The 19,574-nt window shown below is 40.9% G+C and overlaps 1 protein-coding gene across 11 annotated transcripts in view; it reads right to left on the bottom strand.

Annotated features, from left to right (window-relative positions):
- Positions 1-19,574, bottom strand: part of SVIL (supervillin) — a 121,084-nt gene that overhangs the window by 76,028 nt on the left and 25,482 nt on the right. For all 11 annotated transcript variants that reach the window (XM_059404341.1, XM_059404340.1, XM_059404334.1 and 8 more), the window contains exons 3-6: positions 14,352-14,443; positions 7,156-7,213; positions 6,889-7,040; positions 3,941-4,574 (exon numbers count right to left, since the gene is read on the bottom strand). In XM_059404341.1, coding sequence (XP_059260324.1) covers positions 3,941-4,574; positions 6,889-7,040; positions 7,156-7,163 — 794 coding nt within the window. In that variant the 5' untranslated portion in view covers positions 7,164-7,213; positions 14,352-14,443. The remainder of the gene's footprint in view (positions 1-3,940; positions 4,575-6,888; positions 7,041-7,155; positions 7,214-14,351; positions 14,444-19,574) is intronic.

The following is a 19,574-nucleotide window of genomic DNA, read 5'->3' as shown; positions in this document are numbered from 1 at the left end:
TATCTTAGGCTCTCTTCTGTGAATATATATATTCTCCATTTCTTCCAGAAGGACGTGCTCTCCTGAACTTCCAAGCAGCTACAGGATTTCTTGAGCTAAAGACCCTGTGACATATGTATTTTCTTAATCATACAAATGTTCAAATAAACATTAACAAATTCTAATAAATTTAAATGTACTGTTCAGCCCTCAAGACTGTTAGGAGCTTAGAATGCTCTTAATGGTTCCATCTGTACATGTGTTCGTGTATATGAACACACACAAAAAACTGTGCATTTGATGTCTGGCTCAGAGGTGGATTTTTAGGATACCATAGGAAGTCTTTGATGATATATTCATGAGTGACATTTGTATTTAATTAATGATAAAAAAAAAACACAGCCTCTTGCTAGTGAGCACAAAATAAAATGATGACATGGGAATGAGTTAGTTCAGACATTAATAGCCCCAATACTTGGCAGAGCAAGGTGATGAGAGAGTATAGTACAGCAGTGAGAAAAATAGTGCATCTCAATGCTAGGATATATCCACAAAAATATGCGGAATAAAATAATTATCTGTAGATGGTTTTCTTAGTTACCCCTTCATCTCCCTCAACATTTCTGTTACTTATTTCCATACTGGATGACAAGCATTTTCATTTATGGTTATTAAGACACTGAGATTTCCTTGGTCATTGTTATAATTCACAAAGTATTTTTTGTCTTTCTTCTCCCCAAATGGAAATCAGACAACAATGGTTTTCTGACACCCAAATATCTGAGCTCTAAAGAAAGGATATCTAAGCAGAATATTAATTCATTTAAATCCATCTTTGCAAGATGAATTGCTGTAGTCATTACAAAATAAATCCTTTTTTAAAAAAACATACAGTGCTATATTAGTTTCGGCTATACAATACCATGATTCAATGGTTCCATACATGACTCAGTGCTCATCATGGTAAGTGTACTCTTAATCTCCTTCACCTGTTTCACCCATCCCCCCACGCCCTCCCCTCTGGTAAACATCAGTTTATTCTCTTATCATTTCTATAGTTCAAGACTCTGTTTCTTGGTTTGACCATCCCCTCTCTTTTTTCCTTTGCTCTTTTGTTTTAAGTTCCACATATGAGTGAAATCATAAGATATTTGCCTTTCTCTGACTTATTTCACTTAGCATTATACTCCCTAGCTCCATCGTGTTGTTGCAAATGGTAAGATTTCATTCCTTTTTTATGGCTGAATAGCATAAATAGATAGATCGATTGATCGATCGATCACATTTTCTTTATCCATTCTTCTATCAATAGACACTTGGGCTGCTTCCATAATCTGGCTATTGTAAATAATGCTGCTATAAAAAAAAATAATGCTGCTATAAATGTAGGGATATACACATTCCTCTGAGTTAGTGTTTTTGTATTTTGGGGGGTAAATATCCAGTAGTGCAATTACTGGACTGTAGAGTATTTGTAACTTTCTGAAGAACCTCCATGCTGTTTCTTGTATCTTTGTTTATCTTTTACTGTCATACTTGTCATACATTATGTTCCATCCCTTTTAATGTAAATATATCTCAGTATTTTCCTTATATATATATATATATGAAATGATTTGTGCTTCTCTGCCTCTAAATCACAGAATTTTAAGTCTTGAATGGCTTTTAAAAAAGCATATGCCTTTTTTAAATTAAAAAAATATATAAAGCATGTGCTTTTTTAAAAATTGAAAAATACATAAACAAAGCATGTGCCTCAAGAATTCCTTTATAATTTCTTAATCCTTTTAATCCTCTCTTTGTGAAAGTCAAGTAAGTGCTAAGAGGCTGGGGTTAGGCTTATGGAAACTTCCAAGTAATATGCCTCTTCAAATAATTGAGAAAGAAATACCTCTTAAGATTTTACATTATAGACTTTTTTAATACTAAGATTTTAACACAAAACAATTAAATATCCTAGCTTTTGACCTGGAGCACACAACCAAAGTTTAGTTATTATTACAACTGATTCAGGATCTCACTGAGGATCTATCATATGAGATCTAGACGACTAACCCAGATGCCATGTTAACAACCCAAGTTTTCATAATATAGCAATCAGAAATTTGGCTCTGAATTTTCTCCAAACCCATGTAAGCGTAAATCTCGAATTTCCTTTTTAAATTAGACCGTTAAATTGCTTTGACCCGTTTACAAAGCACATGAAGAGTTCACTTTGATAGACACTAAGGCAAGAACACATTTTCTGCTACTAAATGAAGGTTTCTCAAACAACAGACTTTCATTTCAAAATAAGAGAAAACAGGTCACAGTCCCAAAATTTCAAAAAGCCCAAAGGCTATGGGGTGTCTGGGTGGCTCAGTGGATTAAGCCTCTGCCTTCAGCCTAGGTCATGATCTCAGGGTCCTGGGATGGAGCCCCACATCGGGCTTTCTGCTTAGCAGGGAGCCTGCTTCCCTTTCTCTCTCTGCCTGTCTCTCTGCCTACTTGTGATCTCTCTCTCTCTCTGTGTCAAATAAATAAATAAATAAATAAGCCCAAAGGCTAAAACCCCGTATCAGTTTTTACAGTACTGACTTCTCTAAGAAGTTAACTTCTCTAAATATTTTAGTGTGAATGATCAACTACGTAGGGGAAGTTCTTTGACTCCATAAACATCAGTAAGTAAAATGATCTGTTTTAGCTGTATTATTGCCACTTAGAGAGGACAACATTTACTGCTCTGTCCCACTGTGAAATATATAGGAGTATTTCCCAATACTTCTTCCTCCCCCACCCCTTTTTTTTCCCCTCAAAATAAATTTGCTTGATCCTCACCTCTCCTCAATTTACCTGGGAAGCTAATGCCTATTTGGACCGAAAAACACACATAAAAGTCTACCTAGACAATTGTCCCAAACTTTAAACTAGGATGTTTAAGTAAAGTGCCTTTTGAATATGGTCATCACACTTACTGAATTTAAATATTTAAATTTTGCTTAAATTTGAATATTTAAATTTTACATAGATTTAAATATTTGTATTTTACTTCAATTTAAATATTTAAATCTTACTCAAATTTAGAAATTTCAATTTGATTTAAATTTGGAAACTTAAATCAAATTTAATTTAAATTTGGATATTTAAGTTTAGGAACAAATATTCTCTTCTGGCATTTGATTTTCTGATTTTACCCTTTTTCTGATTTTCCCAAATGGGCGCTGTTGTCTTTGTGTATGACAATTACTCTTAATGACTGATCTTTTTAATGAAGTGCTCTTCAACACAGCTGTTTCTCAGCATGTTGATATACTTGCATAGCTATAGGAGACGATTATATTCAAGCTATACTGCAGTCATTTGTCATACCCTAAACTGAGACCCTTCCACTGTGTTAGTGGTGGTCCTTTTGCTTTGTGATTTTACATGACAGCAACAAAAACAATCACTAAGAAGTCTGGGGTATAATGGGGCACTTGGGTGGCTCAGTCGTTAAGTGTCTGCCTTTGGCTCAGGTCATGATCCCAGGGTCCTGGGATCGAGCCTGGCATCGGGCACCCCCCTTGGTAGGAAGCCTGCTTCTTCCTCTCTCATTCCCCCTGCTTGTGTTCCCTCATTATGTCTCTCTCTGTCAAATAAAACCTTAAAAAAATAAAAGGTTTTGGATATAATTCTAGAAAAACACATAAAGGAAAAGACAATTATTAAAAGCATGTAAGAAACCCATAAAAAGAAGGATCCGTAAGTGAGACTCCCATGAAAGTATCCCCATGACACCTGTTCAGTTGATCATTTTTGTAAAAAAGAACTGAAGCTTCTTGCTTGGGCAGAACCTGTTTTGATACTGCAGAAATTTAGAAAACCCTATCTTACCTATTTCTGCCACCAGCGGAACCCTCAATAGAAGACCAAGAACACCCAGACCCTGACGCAGGGGAGGCAAAGCAAAGATAACACAGCCCAGAGCGGGCTCAATGCTTACCTGGTTCGGGCCTCAGGAGGGAGTGGCGGGTCACCAGCAGAGTGGCTCGGGGAGGCCGGTGGCCGAGGCGAGGAGAGGGACACGCTGTGCATTTGCTTTGGGGACCTTGGCACTTCACTAAAGGCACAGTCTCGCCCAGGGAACGGGAAGGATGAGGAACTCTCAACCGTGGGGGCCAGGTCACGGGCCTGCCCGGTGGTGCTGGGCTCCTGACCCCGTCTTTGGTTTTCCACGTTGAGCAGCACCTCGGTGTCCGAAAGCCCATCGCCCCGGGAGAGAGCATAGTCCTTGGAGTACAGAGAGCATGACTCTTTGCCTGGCTCGGCCTGTCTGTCACCTTTCCCTCCCCTCTTGTCAGCAGCATCGGCGTCCTTCCTGGACTTGGTGTATCGGGACGGCGATTCCGAGTCCGCTTCGGAATCCAGCGCTATCCCGTACTTCTCGGCCAGCTGCCGTCTCCTTTCTGCTTTGTACCGTGCGATTCTCTCTGCTTTGGACTCCAGAGCCTGGGTGTCCATGAGACCTGAACCACAGGAGGACTCAGCATGGATGCCCGAGGTTTCGGTGCAAAGTTTGGAACGGGTCTGTTTTTCCACCGAGGAATCCGAAGTGTCCTCCTCTTCATTGGACCGGCCTACAAGGGACCACACGGGGGGACACGAACAGAGTTCAAGAACAGAGGCGCATTGACTGCACTCTTTTCTGTGCACAGAAGTGAATTTTTCCAACTGCAGCCACATGCTTGGTATAGAAAATGTCTAACATTGAAAACATAGGAAGGTAAAACTCCCAATCACCAATAATCATTAATACATAATAATAAATAATAAGTTGATAATTTGCCAAACATTTCTATATATTCCTTCTAGTCTTTTTTTTTAAATTGATTTCTTTTCTCCCACATAAAATAATTTATGTTTTATATACCACTGATGTACTGTATAAAACATTTTCTTATATTTGGAAGTCTTTTTTTGAAGACATTCTTTAAAGCTTTGTAATATTCTATTCAACAGGCATTCCATAGCTAATTTAACCCTTCTCATATTCCTGGGCATTTGCATTGTTGCCAATATTTTTTTCATTGTTTCTAACTTTTAATCAGTCTGATTTTCTGACTACTATCACAACAGATAATGGTTAATTGCTTTATCAAAAAGTGTATCATTTTAGGGACACCTGGGTGGCTCAGTTGGTTGGACGACTTCCTTTGGCTCAGGTCATGATCCCGGAGTCCCGGAATCGAGTCCCACATCGGGCTCCCAGCTCCATGGGGAGTCTGCTTTGCTCTCTGACCTTCTCCTCACTCATGCTCTCTCTCACTGTCTCTCTCTCAAATAAATAAATAAAATCTTTAAAAAAAAAAAAGTGTATCATTTTAAGAGACTTGCTAGACTGTCAAGTTGATTTCTATAAAGTTTGCGTCAATTTATACTTGAACCTGCACTATATGTTCGCTTGCAAACATTAAATGTTCATTTAAAAAATTTCCTTTGATTACTAGAAAAAGAGAATTTGTGCTTTTTTCAATTATTAGCATTTGTATTACTTTTTTTCTTTTCTGGAATATCTGATGAAGCTTATTTAAGCTCTATATACTATTAATTCATAGTGTCACTTTTATTGGTTTGCATGCATTTTTTTTTTTTTTGAGACCGTGAACCTTAATCTCATTCATGAGTATTTCAAACTTGTTTAATATTCTGTGACATCCACATGGAAGATTTTCTTTGGTGTCAACTGACCTGGTCATTTGTGATTTCTCAAGCTGTTTCTGTGTCCTTTCCCATTCAATGTGCATGAAATATTCACCTGTTTTCATGTTTTTAATTATTTTCTTAAAGTTAATCATGTGATTAATTGGGACTTATTTTTGTGTTTCGTGTAAGTGAGAAGAGGTCTATGACCCCTTCCCTACTGCACAATAACCTATTTTCCCAGTACCATTTTATTAAACAAGTCTTCCCTTTCTCATGAATATGTGATGCTTAAATTATAATACATAGATTCACATTTTACATACATGAGGGTTTATTTCTGGCTACAAATTTTTATACTCTATTCTTGATTCTCAAGTAATTTTTAAAAATCTTACTTCTCTAGCTTTCTTGCCATAGAAGATCAGGAACTCTAGGTAAGTGACATGATCACATCACAAAGTGAGATCAACAGCCGTAAGGAAGAAACCAGAAAACACTGGCCATAAAAAGCAGCAGCATGGAGCTGCAGAGCCAGGGATGGGTTGAGAAGAACAGCCCCGTATGGGTCATCCGCTTCCAAGCCCAAGTTGAATATTTCATATTTCTAACATTGACAGTTACCAAACAAAAGTTGTCACATTTGAAATATGGTTTAATATGAAATACACATGCAATACATTTAAAATGACATGTAAATTATTTACATTAAAATAATTTAAGTAGAATGTTTGTTGCATTAACACATAGACTAAGAACCCTAACCACTCAAAGGTCCAGGTTCATTTTAAATTGCTCCCTGCTGCGAGCGACCAGGCTCTGTGCTGGGCACCTGGGTATTCTGTTTAAAGGAGTCTCATTGAGTCCTCTAAGAACTCTTACTGAGAAGAGGCCAGCAGGTCCTGTGCCAGCACCCTGAGAGGGCCAGCAGGGAGATGCTGTTCCTGCCCTCTAGGGGTCCCAGGCGGGGAGGAGGAGTGAAATGATGTCATCAATTTCCCAACAGTGTGCCAAGAGGAACCATTTCTTCCTGCTATGATCCCAGAGGAGCACACCTATGAGATGGGGCAGAGTTGACATATGTGTCATTGTAGGTATCACAAATAACGTGCATTTAATAAGTAAGTACACCTCCACAATTCACTTTTGTGGACTATCTCATTTTCCTTCCCATGCCACTGGGTAAAGAAGGCAGCATGAACCATCTCCGGCCGCCTGCACGATGGCAGGCCACCAGACAAGCACGCTCACCGGTGTGGGGGCTGGCCGGGTCTGTGGCGCGCATGTATCTGGGCGTGTCTTCCTCCAGCAGGCGATGAGTCACTAAGCCCGTGCAGCTCTGCAGCAGGATGGGCTGCGTGTCCGTTTCGATTCCTTCGAGGCGCCGGGCAATTCTTTCTTTTCTGTGCAGGGCACCAAAGACAGGCCTTGTGAGCCATGGAAAGCGGTTCTCAGGGAAAGTGAATACTGCTTCACCAAGTTCTTCTACTTTCTAACGAGGTGCAATCAATTTCTTACCTTTTCATTTCTAAAAATTCTTTCCTCTTTGGTTCAAAGATTTTTCTTAATTCTGCAACTAAAATAAAACAGAAGAATAAAAAGATACTTCAGTGTTCAGTATCATGCATTCATTCATTCCTTCATGAGACATGTATCTATTGAACTTCTATATTATCAAACTTATATGTTAATATTGAACTTACATATTACATATTATTGAACTTATGTATATAACTTATGTTATAGTATGTTCAATAACATATATTCTTGAACTTATGTTTCTGTTCTTAGATCCCGTGCAGTGTTTTCCTGGAGACTGTCTTCTAGTGTGAAAGGGCAGATGCCACAAGGGATGTGTAAACACACACACACACATCACAGGCTGCGCTAAGAAGTAAAACCATGAGTTCTGTTTCATCCAGGGGAATCAGAGAAGGCCTGAACATCAAGATCTCTCCAGCAAGCAGATATCTCACTATCTGTCTTTGATTCTTACTACGTTCAACAAAGTATTCCGAGTTTTTCTGCTATGGGAAACTTCTAACGTTGGCAGAAGCAAAGACCAGTACTAGAGCCCCCACACGCCCATCAACAAGCCACAAACCCCATGTTTCCCCACACTCCTATTTCACCCTATCATTGAACCTGTAAAAATCTGTGACTAGCTGATCGTGTTTCCAGCCATCCTAATTGAGCTTTATGGACATTTACCGCGGTTTAGGTTAACACAGTTCTAAGCATCCTCTTACCGGCTTTCGCTGCCAGGAAATGTTAACATTTGTTTCCCCGCTCTAATTTGGGTGGATAGATAAACTAACAACCCTAATTCTCCTGGTAACACCGGATGGATGGACAAATGTCTGGCTGACGCTGGGAGGGTCTCATGTGATACTGATGCCAAATAACTGTTTCTTTGGAGAAATGGCCCAATTTGGTGGAGAATAAAGGTCTCTCTTCTCACCTCCTCCTCAACCACGTGAATTCTCAAAGGCTCATCTGAGTGGCTCCTGTTGGGGACCCAGGAATACCAGGCAGAAGTGTCACTAACAGCCCTAGGGTCCAAAAAACTTTGAAAGGTTGAGTCAAAGAAGAAACGCAATGGAGGCATACAAGAATGCTGGAATATTTTTAATTTTTTTTAAGATTTATTTGTTTATTTGAGAAAGAGCGAGAAGAACACAAGCAGGGAGAGCAGCAGGCAGAGGCAAAGGAAGCAGGCTCCCCATCCAGCAGGGAGCCGGATGAGGGACTTGATCCCAGGACCCTGGGATCATGACCTAAGCTGAAGGCTGACGCTTAACTGAGCCACCCAGGTGTCCCTTTTTCAATTTTCTTTTTTATTTTATTTATTTATTTATTTATTTTTAAAAGATTTTATTTATTTATTTGACAGAGAGAGATCACAAGTAGGCAGAGAGGCAGGCAGAGAGAGAGGAGGAAGCAGGCTCCCTGCTGAGCAGAGAGCCCGATGCGGGACTCGATTCCAGGACCCTGAGATCATGACCTGAGCCGAAGGCAGAGGCTTAACCCACTGAGCCACCCAGGCGCCCCTTCTTTTTTATTTTAAAGTAAATTCTACATCTTGGGCCACCTGGGTGACTCAGTTAGCTAAGAGTCCCACTCTTGACTTTGGCTTAGGTCATGATCTCAGGGTTATAAGATCTGGCCCTAGGTTGAGCTCCACACTAGACATAGAACCTGCTTAAGATTCTCCCTCTCTCTCTCTGCCCTTCCTCTCCCCAACTCTCTGAAATAATAACAATAAAATAAAGTTAATTCTGTGTCCAACGTGGGGCTCAAACTCATGGCCTTGAGATCGAGGGTCACATGCTCTTCTGACTAAGCTAGCTAGGTGCCCCTCAATTCTGGAATTCAACTTCCAACTCCTTTCATTTCTATTTTATTTTTTTAAAGCTGTCATATTTAGTAATGAGTCAGAACCACACACACATACATACATACACACACACTCCCCTTTTATATTGCCCTTTGACCGTCTTTGGAGACACAAGCCTTGTTTTTATTTATTTTTAATTGATAGCCGCCTTACAGTTTTAGTTTGACTTCTGTTGAGATAGTTACATGCAACTAATGAATCATTGAACACTACACCGAAAACTAATGATGTACTATATGTTGGTGAATTGAATTTAAAAAAAGATAGTTGGCTTTAAAAAAGTCTCTCCCTCAGGTGGCTTTCCCAGGAACCAGAGTAGCTGGAGGCAGAGGTATACTTGCTCTGTACTGTCAATTACAGCTCTATTTGGAAGACAAGGGTATAATGGTAATGGTGCATCTGCCATGTTACCTTTCAAGGAAGCTTGACTAATACTAGCTCCCCAGTTAATCAAATTAGCTCCAGCAAGATTATGGTGATAAAACTTTAATGACTGGTAGTGCATATTTCGAAAATATTTCCAAGAATGAGATAAACCAAAGAGTATCAATTAACTATTTAAACCCCAAGAAGAGCAAGGGGTCATATTTTTCCTAAGAGTGTGCCAGAAGCTACTGGAACCAAATTCCAAGTGCTCTGAAAGGTAGGGTGCTTGGGATGGGGAGTTCCAGCCCCACGCCGGGTGTAGAGATTACTTTAAAATTAAATAAATAAATGTACCAGCAAGTTTATTCATTCTTAGTGGAGACCCACAGTGAATCTTTCAGGGGAAAAAAAAAAATCCCTTAAACAAACAAATTACCTCTCAGTCAATTCTTTTGTAACCAATCTATTTTTCAGTTACCAAGATTTGCTTCATTCCTATAGACATAAGATTACAGGGGAAAAAAATGATGTGGAAGACAAAAGAAGTCATAGAGAAGCTTCCTTTCCCAAGTCTATAATTTAAAAGTAAAATTAGGAAAACAAACATGCAATATAATTACTCTAGCATCTCCAGTCCATGGGAAAACACTTCAGTTGTGTAAAATAGAATAGGTTTTATTTGAATTGCTGATGTGTGCATATTTTTTTGGACCCTTTCCAGGAAAAAAAAACAAAAACAACCACCTCTTCTGGGCTCTTACAGTCCTCCTTAGGCCCTTTGGTTGGAAGTTTTGGTCAGGTTTATCATAAAGCATAAAAGGGGCTGATACTAAGAAATCACAGAAGTCATCCCAGCTGTGGAAATCTATGTTGCCCTCCATTCTTTCAGTCATAAAGCACTACCACAGTTAGGGTCTGGAAGATAGTGTTGAATACAATTGGTTACTGTTCATGATCTACCAAAAGCAGTCTTGTCTTTACTATGATTATATAATTTCAGACTTATAGAAAAATCGACACATGCTTCATAACGTGTTTACAGTTTACTAAATTTATTTTTATCCTTTTCCATAGGCATATTTACATGTGTTATGTGTGTATAGACATGCATGAATGTACACATATATGCATACAATTTTTTAAAGACTTATTTTAGAGAAAGTATGAGGGTACGAGTCAGGGGGTGGGGCTGGAGGGAGATAGAGAGAGAGAATCCTAATCAGGCTCCACACCCTGTGCAGAGCTGGCCATGGGACTCCATCCCATGACTCTGAGATCATGACCCGAGCCAAATCCAAGTGTCAGATGCTCAACCGACTGAGCTACCCAGGCCCTCCCACATATTAATTTTTCTGAACTATTCAAGAGTAAGTTGCAGCACGATATCCCTTTATCTCTAAATTTATCAGTGTATATTTCCTAAAAACAGGAAATAAGAATGTTTTTTTAATTGGATAAAGCTGAGACGCCTGGGTGGCTCCATTAAAAGCAGCTGTCTTCAGCTCGGGTTGTGATTCCGGGGTGCTAGGATCGAGCTCTGCATGGGGCTCCTTGCTCAGTGGGAAGCCTGCTTCTCCCTCTCCTTCTGCCACTCCCCCTGCTCGTGCTGTCAAATAAATAAATAAAACATTTAAAAAAAAAAACAAAATTGGATTAAGCAGCTATAATTCAGCTGATTGTACACTGTGGTATAATGCATACCACTCATAAATGGTTCAGGTAACAGTAATAGCAATCATTGTATAATACAGATCGAAATAGGTGCTGTTGATCTAACTTCCATTGTAACGAATTTTCTACTTGCCTTCAAGTACATTCAAGTACATTAAAACTGTGACATATACTAAATTATTCCTCATCGCACCTGCTATCTTAGCCTGCTGCCCTCCTCTAAGTAATTCCAAACAGTGCTTCTGTGCCAACAAAGATTCTATTAGTCTATTTCTTTAGTTATTTTTGAAGGGAATCAGACGGTCATTTTCTGAGTCAGATAACTGAAAGGCAATTGACATCAGGGCTATCATACTTTACAAAGTTATTTAACTTGCTTTATCATAATATATAATGCCAATACCCAGCATAATGTGGTCTACTGGGCAGTTTTCTTGGGCAACAGTTTCTTTAATTAGCCCTGAGAAACAGGCTTTCTGGTAAAATTATTGTTGAGTTCAGGCGTCCAAACCCAAGTACAGTAGAATCTTCCAAAGAAATATAAGTGGCATAGGACTGCCAAGAACACCTCCCTCCCACCCTGCACTTGACAAACTAAGAGCACAGCCCAGACCCAGAAAGTCCTGAAAAGGAATCGGACTTCCCGCACTTTAATTTTTACCCTTGGATGGCAGCCACTAATACAAAGACAAGCAGCTTATAAAATCAGAGATTACAAAACTAGAGGACTAAGGGGGCGGGGTGAGGGCTGAGAAGTGTGGGATTTCTTTTTGGGGATAAGGAGAGTGTTCCAAAGCGGACTATGGTGATGGGTGCACAGCTCTGTGGATATGCTAAAAGCCACTGACCTGTATACTTTGGATGGATGGATTATAGATTGCTTAAATTATCTTTCAAGAAAGCTATTAAGAAAGTAGACTAATATATTTGGTCCATTTCATAATGCATAAGTGGAAAAACTATTTTAATATATCATCTTTACAGAGGTAAAGATTTTTAACCCTTGGATAACTTGTTTGTGATACACAGTTAAAGGAAGCCCCCTTAGAGAAAAATTCAATGATCATTTTAATGCTCAATTTCACAAAGGCAAGAATTCCTCACTAAATGACCAGAAACTTCTATAAATGTATAAAAAGACATAAAACGCTATGCCATGAAAAATGGTTGTAATCAACTCCTACTTTCACCATTATATCGCCAAGAGCTGACAGAATCATTAAAATATTTAAGATGGAGAAGTGAGATTAGAGGTCATACGTGGGTCTTTCCAAATTCGGGTCTTTCCCGAATTCATCAATTACAGAACGTAAAAGAAGACTCTGCAGAATTTACATGAAATTCAGGAGGGGAGGGGTTCGGATACTCTTTAAGCACATTTTGAAGATCTTGTGAATTTAGAAACATAAATCTCATTAATACATGGTATTACCTCTGATTTGTGAAAAAGTACATTTTCATCAACAATTATGATACATTTTTTTTAATGATTTTATTTATTTATTTGAGAGAGAGAGAGGGAGTGAGAGAGCACAAGCAGGGGAAGAGGCAGAGGGAGAAGGAGAAGCAGGCTCCCTGCTGAGCGGGGAGCCCAATATGGGTCTTGATCCCAGGATCTCAGGATCATGACCTGAGCCAAAGGCAGCCGCTTAATTGGCTGAGCCACCCAGGTGCCCCTATGATACATTTTCTAATGAAACTGGTAAATCAACTTAAGTTGTTCTTAAATTTTGGCACATATGGAGTTACAAGCTGTTGAACCTGAAAGGCACCTTGCATCTCATATACCATTTCTAATTTTTCTGACCCTAATATTGCACGTGCTGTTGCTCATCAAGGAAAGGACCACGGCAGACAAAGAGGATGAGTGAAACAGCTTTTGCTACAGAACTTTGCCTAATCAGTCCAATCTTCTAAGTTCCTGCTCAAATCAATCTGTTCACCCTTGAACTTTGCTTGGACCATCTTCCCAGACTGTAAGCTTGGCTCAGATTCACCAGAGCTGCTTTGTCTTTCACGAAGAGTCTAAAAAATTGGAAGGCCCTTTCCATGTCACGCCATCCAGGTGGGAACCCGCAGCATGTCTCCTTCCCATGGAAGCCCTTGAACAGCCAATGGGAGTGAATGAGATGGCAATGCAGCCCAGCAGGTCCCATGAACTATCAGAACAGTCTCTCTCCTATGACATCTCATCTACTTCTGTGTATTCAACAAAGTATTCTCGTCCGGGGCCTCCGGGACAACACGGAGTAAGTCTGTATTTCAGTTGACAGTTTTCTAAGTGCTTGAAAATTGCAAAATGTCTCTGTTTAAATTGTCTCCACAAGGCCGAATCTCTGGGGTGCTCCAAATACCCATCCTCGTCAGACTATGTCTAAGCACATCACCTATTCAATTCCTCAGGCTGTACACCCATGTATCAGTGGGCCTTTTAAACTAGATTTAGTGTCTATTAAAAGAATATTTTTCCTGGTCTTATCTCTTTTGGGTTTGATCTCATGTTTGTTTATTTGTTTCTTTCAGAGGACAAAAATAGAAAAAAAAAAAAAAATCTGACCTTCCACCAAAACCTGTTTCTTCTGAAGTAATGGTTACACAGTGGGTTTAGCATGAAAGCAGTTTGAGAGCTGGTATGCCCCTCTTCCAGTATTAGAGTTGGGGGACACAAAGATCTGGTTAACATTTACATCATTTCTCAGGCAAAACACAGGGAGTAGTGGGCTCATGGCAGCTGCGAATGTTTTACTGCACTTGTATCTTTACCAATGAAAAAATGAATTCACAGAACACGTGAGTGCCTACCTGGGGAAAGAGATGCAGGAGCTATGGAGTGTCCTGGAAACCCAGTGGGCTGCCTGGCAGGGAGCGCTAAGATACTCAGTGCAAAGGCACCAGCAAAGCACCAAGAGGCAGAGGGAGTGGACAGAGTGGACGGAGTAGATAAGGGCTTATGAACAACACTCACTGCCCCCGGAGAAGGTGAGAGGTAGCAGTGATGGTGTGGGTGGATTCTATGCTGGCTCTTTCTGTCGCCCTCCCCACCCGGCCTCCAGGGAATTCCCGAAGATGGCTAAAATGACAAGGACGGACACAGAGAAAGGTGCAGATGAAACACACAAGAAGAGAGATAATTCATTAAGGTTAATTCTTGCAACAGACAGAAAGGAACACAAAGGAGGGTATACACTGGAGCTTTGGAATGAATTCCCCTCAGAGAAAATCAGGTGACACAATACTTAAGTGCCCGGGACACTGGTCAACCATTTAGAGAAAATCTCACCTTTTGGAAGTGCAGTTAAAATCTTAGCATCGATTCTTCTTCTGTGGTTAGCAAGCTGTTCTTTCTCTTCAAGCCAGAACTCTTTCTGAAAGCTAAAAATTAAATTATGCCATTAATAATGTTTAAAGTCAATGTGAATCAAGATATATGATGTTAAGTGAAAAAAAAAGCAAGAGTTACGTGACTGTTATACATAGTGAAATACATGTATGTGGATTACAAGTAAAGAGTTTTATTTCTGGGAGTTAAATGCTAGCTTTTTTCATTTATTTATAGTCATGTCACTTCTGTGTAACAGAAGAATTACGTCAGCACAGGCAGGTGGCATGGCGTCAGGGGTAACAACATGGCGGAGCCGCGAGTTGTACGCCTGGGTTGGGACAGCCACTCTCTTCTACAGCCACTCACCAAGAGCTGGGGAAGCTTGGATTAATTGCTCAACCTTTCTGTGTTCATCTCTTCCTCAGAAAATCAGCAACTTGTCTAGGATATATACATGCTTTCCTCCAGGGCTGAAATTACGGTAAAGTAACAAATGTCTTCAAACAACTAAGAAATCAAAGCATGGTGAGTAGGTCTGAAAGGCTCATGAAGACCTGTCTTGGGATACAGGAGGAAATGAAGGAGGAAAGAATACGGAATTAAGCACAATGTACTTTTCTTCTCTAATGAGGCATATTGTGGGTATAATCTTAATTATCTTCATAAGACTCGGTGAGGCCTGAGCTGCTCAGGGCTATGCTGAGAAAGGTTTAACAGTGGGCTCCTTCCTCTTGCTCTCCCACCTGCTTCCCCTGAGCATGTGCTTTGCAGTCTCTGCTGATGATGTCAATACTCCCACTATGGCCGATCTGCAAGCTTCGCATAAGACTTTCTGGAAAGAGACACATGCACTCGCTCTCACAAGGCAGTGCAAGCCAGCCCCGGCACACTGGCACTATCATCATCCCTGGTTTGCAGATTAGGAAGCTGTTACATGGTTTGCCCAAAGACGACACACCAATCTAGGGGGCCCCAGGCGGCATGCACCAACACCACGGGCCTCCGTGGGAGCATGTCTGGGGTTGTGCAAGACCACAGAGCTGCCACCACACAACAGGAAGAAAACTTAGCATGAAAACAGGAGAACTAATTTTCTTCAGTGACAGGATCACCTCCAGAAAGGTGAACGACAGCCTTGCAAAGGCTGAACTTCAGTGCAAAGTTGACCCTCCTGAAGGGCTTGTCCTCCATTTGCATTTCTGCCCTGCAGGGGTGCCTGTCCATAGGGGTCCCAGGGGGACTGGACTGAGGAAAGTTCTGTGCATACCAGGTAAGTGGGACACACAAATTATCTACACCCCATCCATCAATTCAATTTCAAGTAGCTGGCGCAAGATCCAAGATAGGGGACAGATCTATCTGCTAGAACCAAGTTCATCTGAAATCTTTCTTATTGCTGATAAATGTGGTAGGGCTTATATTCATAAATAGGTCTGCCATATATTCATATTATTTCATAAAAAGTCTTGAGAATAAGTAGTCATTATAAATCACACTCCAAATGGTTTAAAGACTCTAGGACACCTGCTTAGGTCAGAAATGTGGACTTGGCACTGACTTCTAAACAGTGATCATGATGCAGTGATAATTTTTTTTTCAGTGTTTTATTCAGATTTACGACTTAGTATATATAAACCAACAGAATCACATAACTGTGGAAGTATAGCCCACTGAAAGAATGGCATGCTATTGTCACCGGTTAATCAGCTACTTGTGTAAACATCTGGATAAAGTTCTGTACTTTCTTCGGGAAACTAAAATCTCAGGAAAAGAATTCTCTACAAAAACAAAAATGGTCCAATCCTGGAAATATTCAGTTTCTCAGGCCACTGATCTTAGGGGACAAAGACTATCTCGTATTTTCAAACATAAATATCTGCATGCTTCTATTTACCCCCTTTTTTGTGTGCTTATCAAAAAGCCGCTAATGAAGACTGAGAAACTCCTCCCCAGTTAAACGTTTTTCTGAACTTCTACAGTGGGGTTTCCAAGTCAGCCCCTGACAGCTCCTGCACTTACCTTCTTCAAACAAGCTTTGAGAGTGTCAGTACCCATAAGAAGGGCAGCCTTTTCCCAGTTGGTCAGAAACCAGTGGGAAACCCAAGCACTGTCAGGAAAAGCTCTTGTGGCTCCTAACACAGCTTACTGTAAATGTGATTTACTCTACCCAGTTCCCTCCTCTCCAGCCTACCTGAGTCCTGCTCTGTTCAAGGTCAGTTCCTCACAGAAGAAAGTCCTTGACCCCGTGCCTATCCCACCGCACACCAAATCTATATTATGCACCTCTGTTGTTTTCTCTCATGGTATCCTGGTTTCTTACTTGTAGAACATGTGGCAAGCATCTTATTTCAAATTATTGATTTATAGGGGTGCCTGGGTAGCTCAGTCAGTTAAGCCTCTGACTCTGGGTTTCAGCTCAGATCATGATCTCAGGGTCTACCACATGAGAGCCCATACTCTCTCTCTCTCTCAAAAAAAAAAAAAGAGACTCTGGAACATTTGTGAATGAATAATCCCTTCCCATCATCTTCTAATGGCTAATAAAACACAAATACCCTGGGGCACCTGGGTGGCTCAGTCCTTAAGCATCTGCCTTCAGCTCAGATCATGATCCCAGGGTTCTGGAATCAAGCCCCACATGGGTTGCCTGCTCAGCAGGAAGCCTGCTTTCCCTCTCTCACTCACCCTGCTTATGTTCCTGCTCTCTGTCAAATAAATAAATAAAATCTTAAAAAAAAAAAAAAAACCCACAAATACCCCAAAGAGCCCAAACATCACCCTCCTTTAATTTTTTTGAGTCAGAGGCACCAAGCAGTGTGACTGGTGGAGCCCAATCCTACCTCACACAATGGGAGCCTCCAAAGCACTAAGCTCCACGCGCTCTGTGGCGCTCTCTTCGTGGACCATCACCCCTGGGACACGGGCTCTCTGCCTGACAAGCTCTGTAGGCACGGGTGGGTTGCCACAGCTCAACCAAAAGCATAAGAGTGTATTTCAGAATAAAACATATAATCCTCCATATATAGCTAACGTAAATGCTACAGTCTTGACTTTTGACTTTTGCCATTAAGATGCACCTTTGTATTTTTTATATATCTTCATCTCCTCTGAAACAGTGCTCTCTCAGGACTAAATTTTTCATACCCTGCGTCCTTCCCTCTGCTTGAATAATCTAAGAAGCATTGCTCCCTGCCTCCACATTTTTTTTTTAATGTGTCCCATTAACCTACTTAAATGCCAACAGTAGAAACAAGGGGAAACTTCAGGAGAGTGAGGACAGGATTTTCTGTGGTTACTAGCGTCTGTCTTTGACAAAATGGGGCTACACCATGACTGATCAGTCAGCACCCACGCTGGGAAAGGCTCCCTCCGATCTGTTCACTCTTTTACTGTTGTTCACATTACAATACACAAGAGATCAAAGTCTACTACCTCCTCTTTGTACTTCAGCATCTAGTTGATCTGAATGCTCTGAAGGAGGCAAGTGCCTCCATCTCCAGCCGATTTTACTCTAGTTCCATGGGCAGGAGGTCGTCATTTGCATGGATCCAGAGGACCTACCGCCCACCATTTTAGAGCGGCTGTGTCCCTCTGAATCTGCTTTCACTGAAATGTCTGACCTTCTAGTTCATGCTGCTGCTATTCTTAAATAAGCAACGCTTTCCTCTTCTTCCTCTTGCACAGCCACTTACTAGCTCTACTACAGCTCTACCAACCTGCCAGGAACATACTGGGAACTAAGCTACTCTGGTCTGAACATCTGTATTCCCCCAAATTTAGATGTTGATATCCTAACCCCCAAATGTGATTTGAGGAGGAGGTGGGAACTTTGGAAGGCGATAGGTCATGAGATAAAGACTTCATGAATGAGAACAGTGTCTTTATCTTATAAAAAGAGACTCAGAGACCAACTGTACTTCAATTAAAATAAAACAACTCTTCTGAGAGACCCAGCGATCTCTCTAGCCCATTCCACCAATGAGGACACAAGAAGTTGGCTGTCTCCAACCTTAAAGAGGGCCCTCATCCCATTATGCTGGCCCTCTGATCTCAGACTTCCAGTCTCCAGAACTGTGAGAAGGAAATTTGTGCTGTTTATAAGCCATCCAGTCTAGAGTATTTTGCTATAGTAGCTGGAACTCACGAAAAGTATAAGCCTTAGATTCTATCAAAAACATGGCAAAGATGAGAAATACGGGAAGCTGTGTGAAGCCCCAGAAATGTAAGATTTCCTGAGTTCAATAAGACAGACAACCTTACCGATGACCCTGGCTCATTACTGCTCTAGATGGCCTGATACTAAGACATGGATCAAATCCACCAAGGCTTTATCTCATCTAATGTGCTCACAAGATCGATTTTGCCATTTTCAGGGCAGGGCAGGACCAGGCTCAGCCTGATGAGAACAGCTGTTTATTCAATGCCATTGAAATGCAAACCCTTTATAGCAAAGAAACAATGTCATACATGATACCTTAGGAACGAAAGCATCTGAGTGGAATGAGGGGTAAATCAGGGTTGGGTCCTTCTACCATCACCAAGTGTAGACTGGGATTGATGCCTACATGTCTTAGGGACAATAACTTTGTGTCACCATTTGAAAATCTCAAATTCTATCAGGGACAGTGATCGACTAAGAAACATCTGGGACACAGCTATCTGATTTGGCACAAACTTTAATTTTTACGAGAGCTTAAATGAATGATTATGTACCACAGCATCTCAGCATGTTAGGTATATTGAATCAGTGCCCATAACACCTTACAGTCAAGGGAAATGAAATGCAAAATGATTAAAAGACCTCACTGGGGGACACCTGGGTGGCTCAGTCGGTTAAGCGTCTACATTTGACTTGGGTCATGATCTCAGGGTCCTGGGATCAAGTCCTGCATTGGGGGTCCCCCTGCTCTGTGGGAAACCTACTCTCCCTCCCCCTCCCCCTCCCCCTCTGCCTCTGCCTGCTGCTCCCCCTGCTTATGCTCACTGGCTCTGTCCAATTAAAAAAATTTTTTTAATCTTAAGGAAAAAAATAAAAGACCTCACTGGACAGATGGATTGGTTGGGGGTGGGGAGAGAAGGAGGGAAGAAGGCAGGATGGAAAGAAAGAACAAGGCTAAAGTTTCTCTTAAAAAATCAAAAGCTCTCTTACCCGATGGACAGACTGCAAAAGAACATCCCACA

This window comes from Mustela nigripes, chromosome 6, assembly GCF_022355385.1.
Source record: "Mustela nigripes isolate SB6536 chromosome 6, MUSNIG.SB6536, whole genome shotgun sequence".
NCBI lineage: Eukaryota > Metazoa > Chordata > Mammalia > Carnivora > Mustelidae > Mustela > Mustela nigripes.
This window is presented reverse-complemented; position numbering and strand designations above follow the sequence as displayed.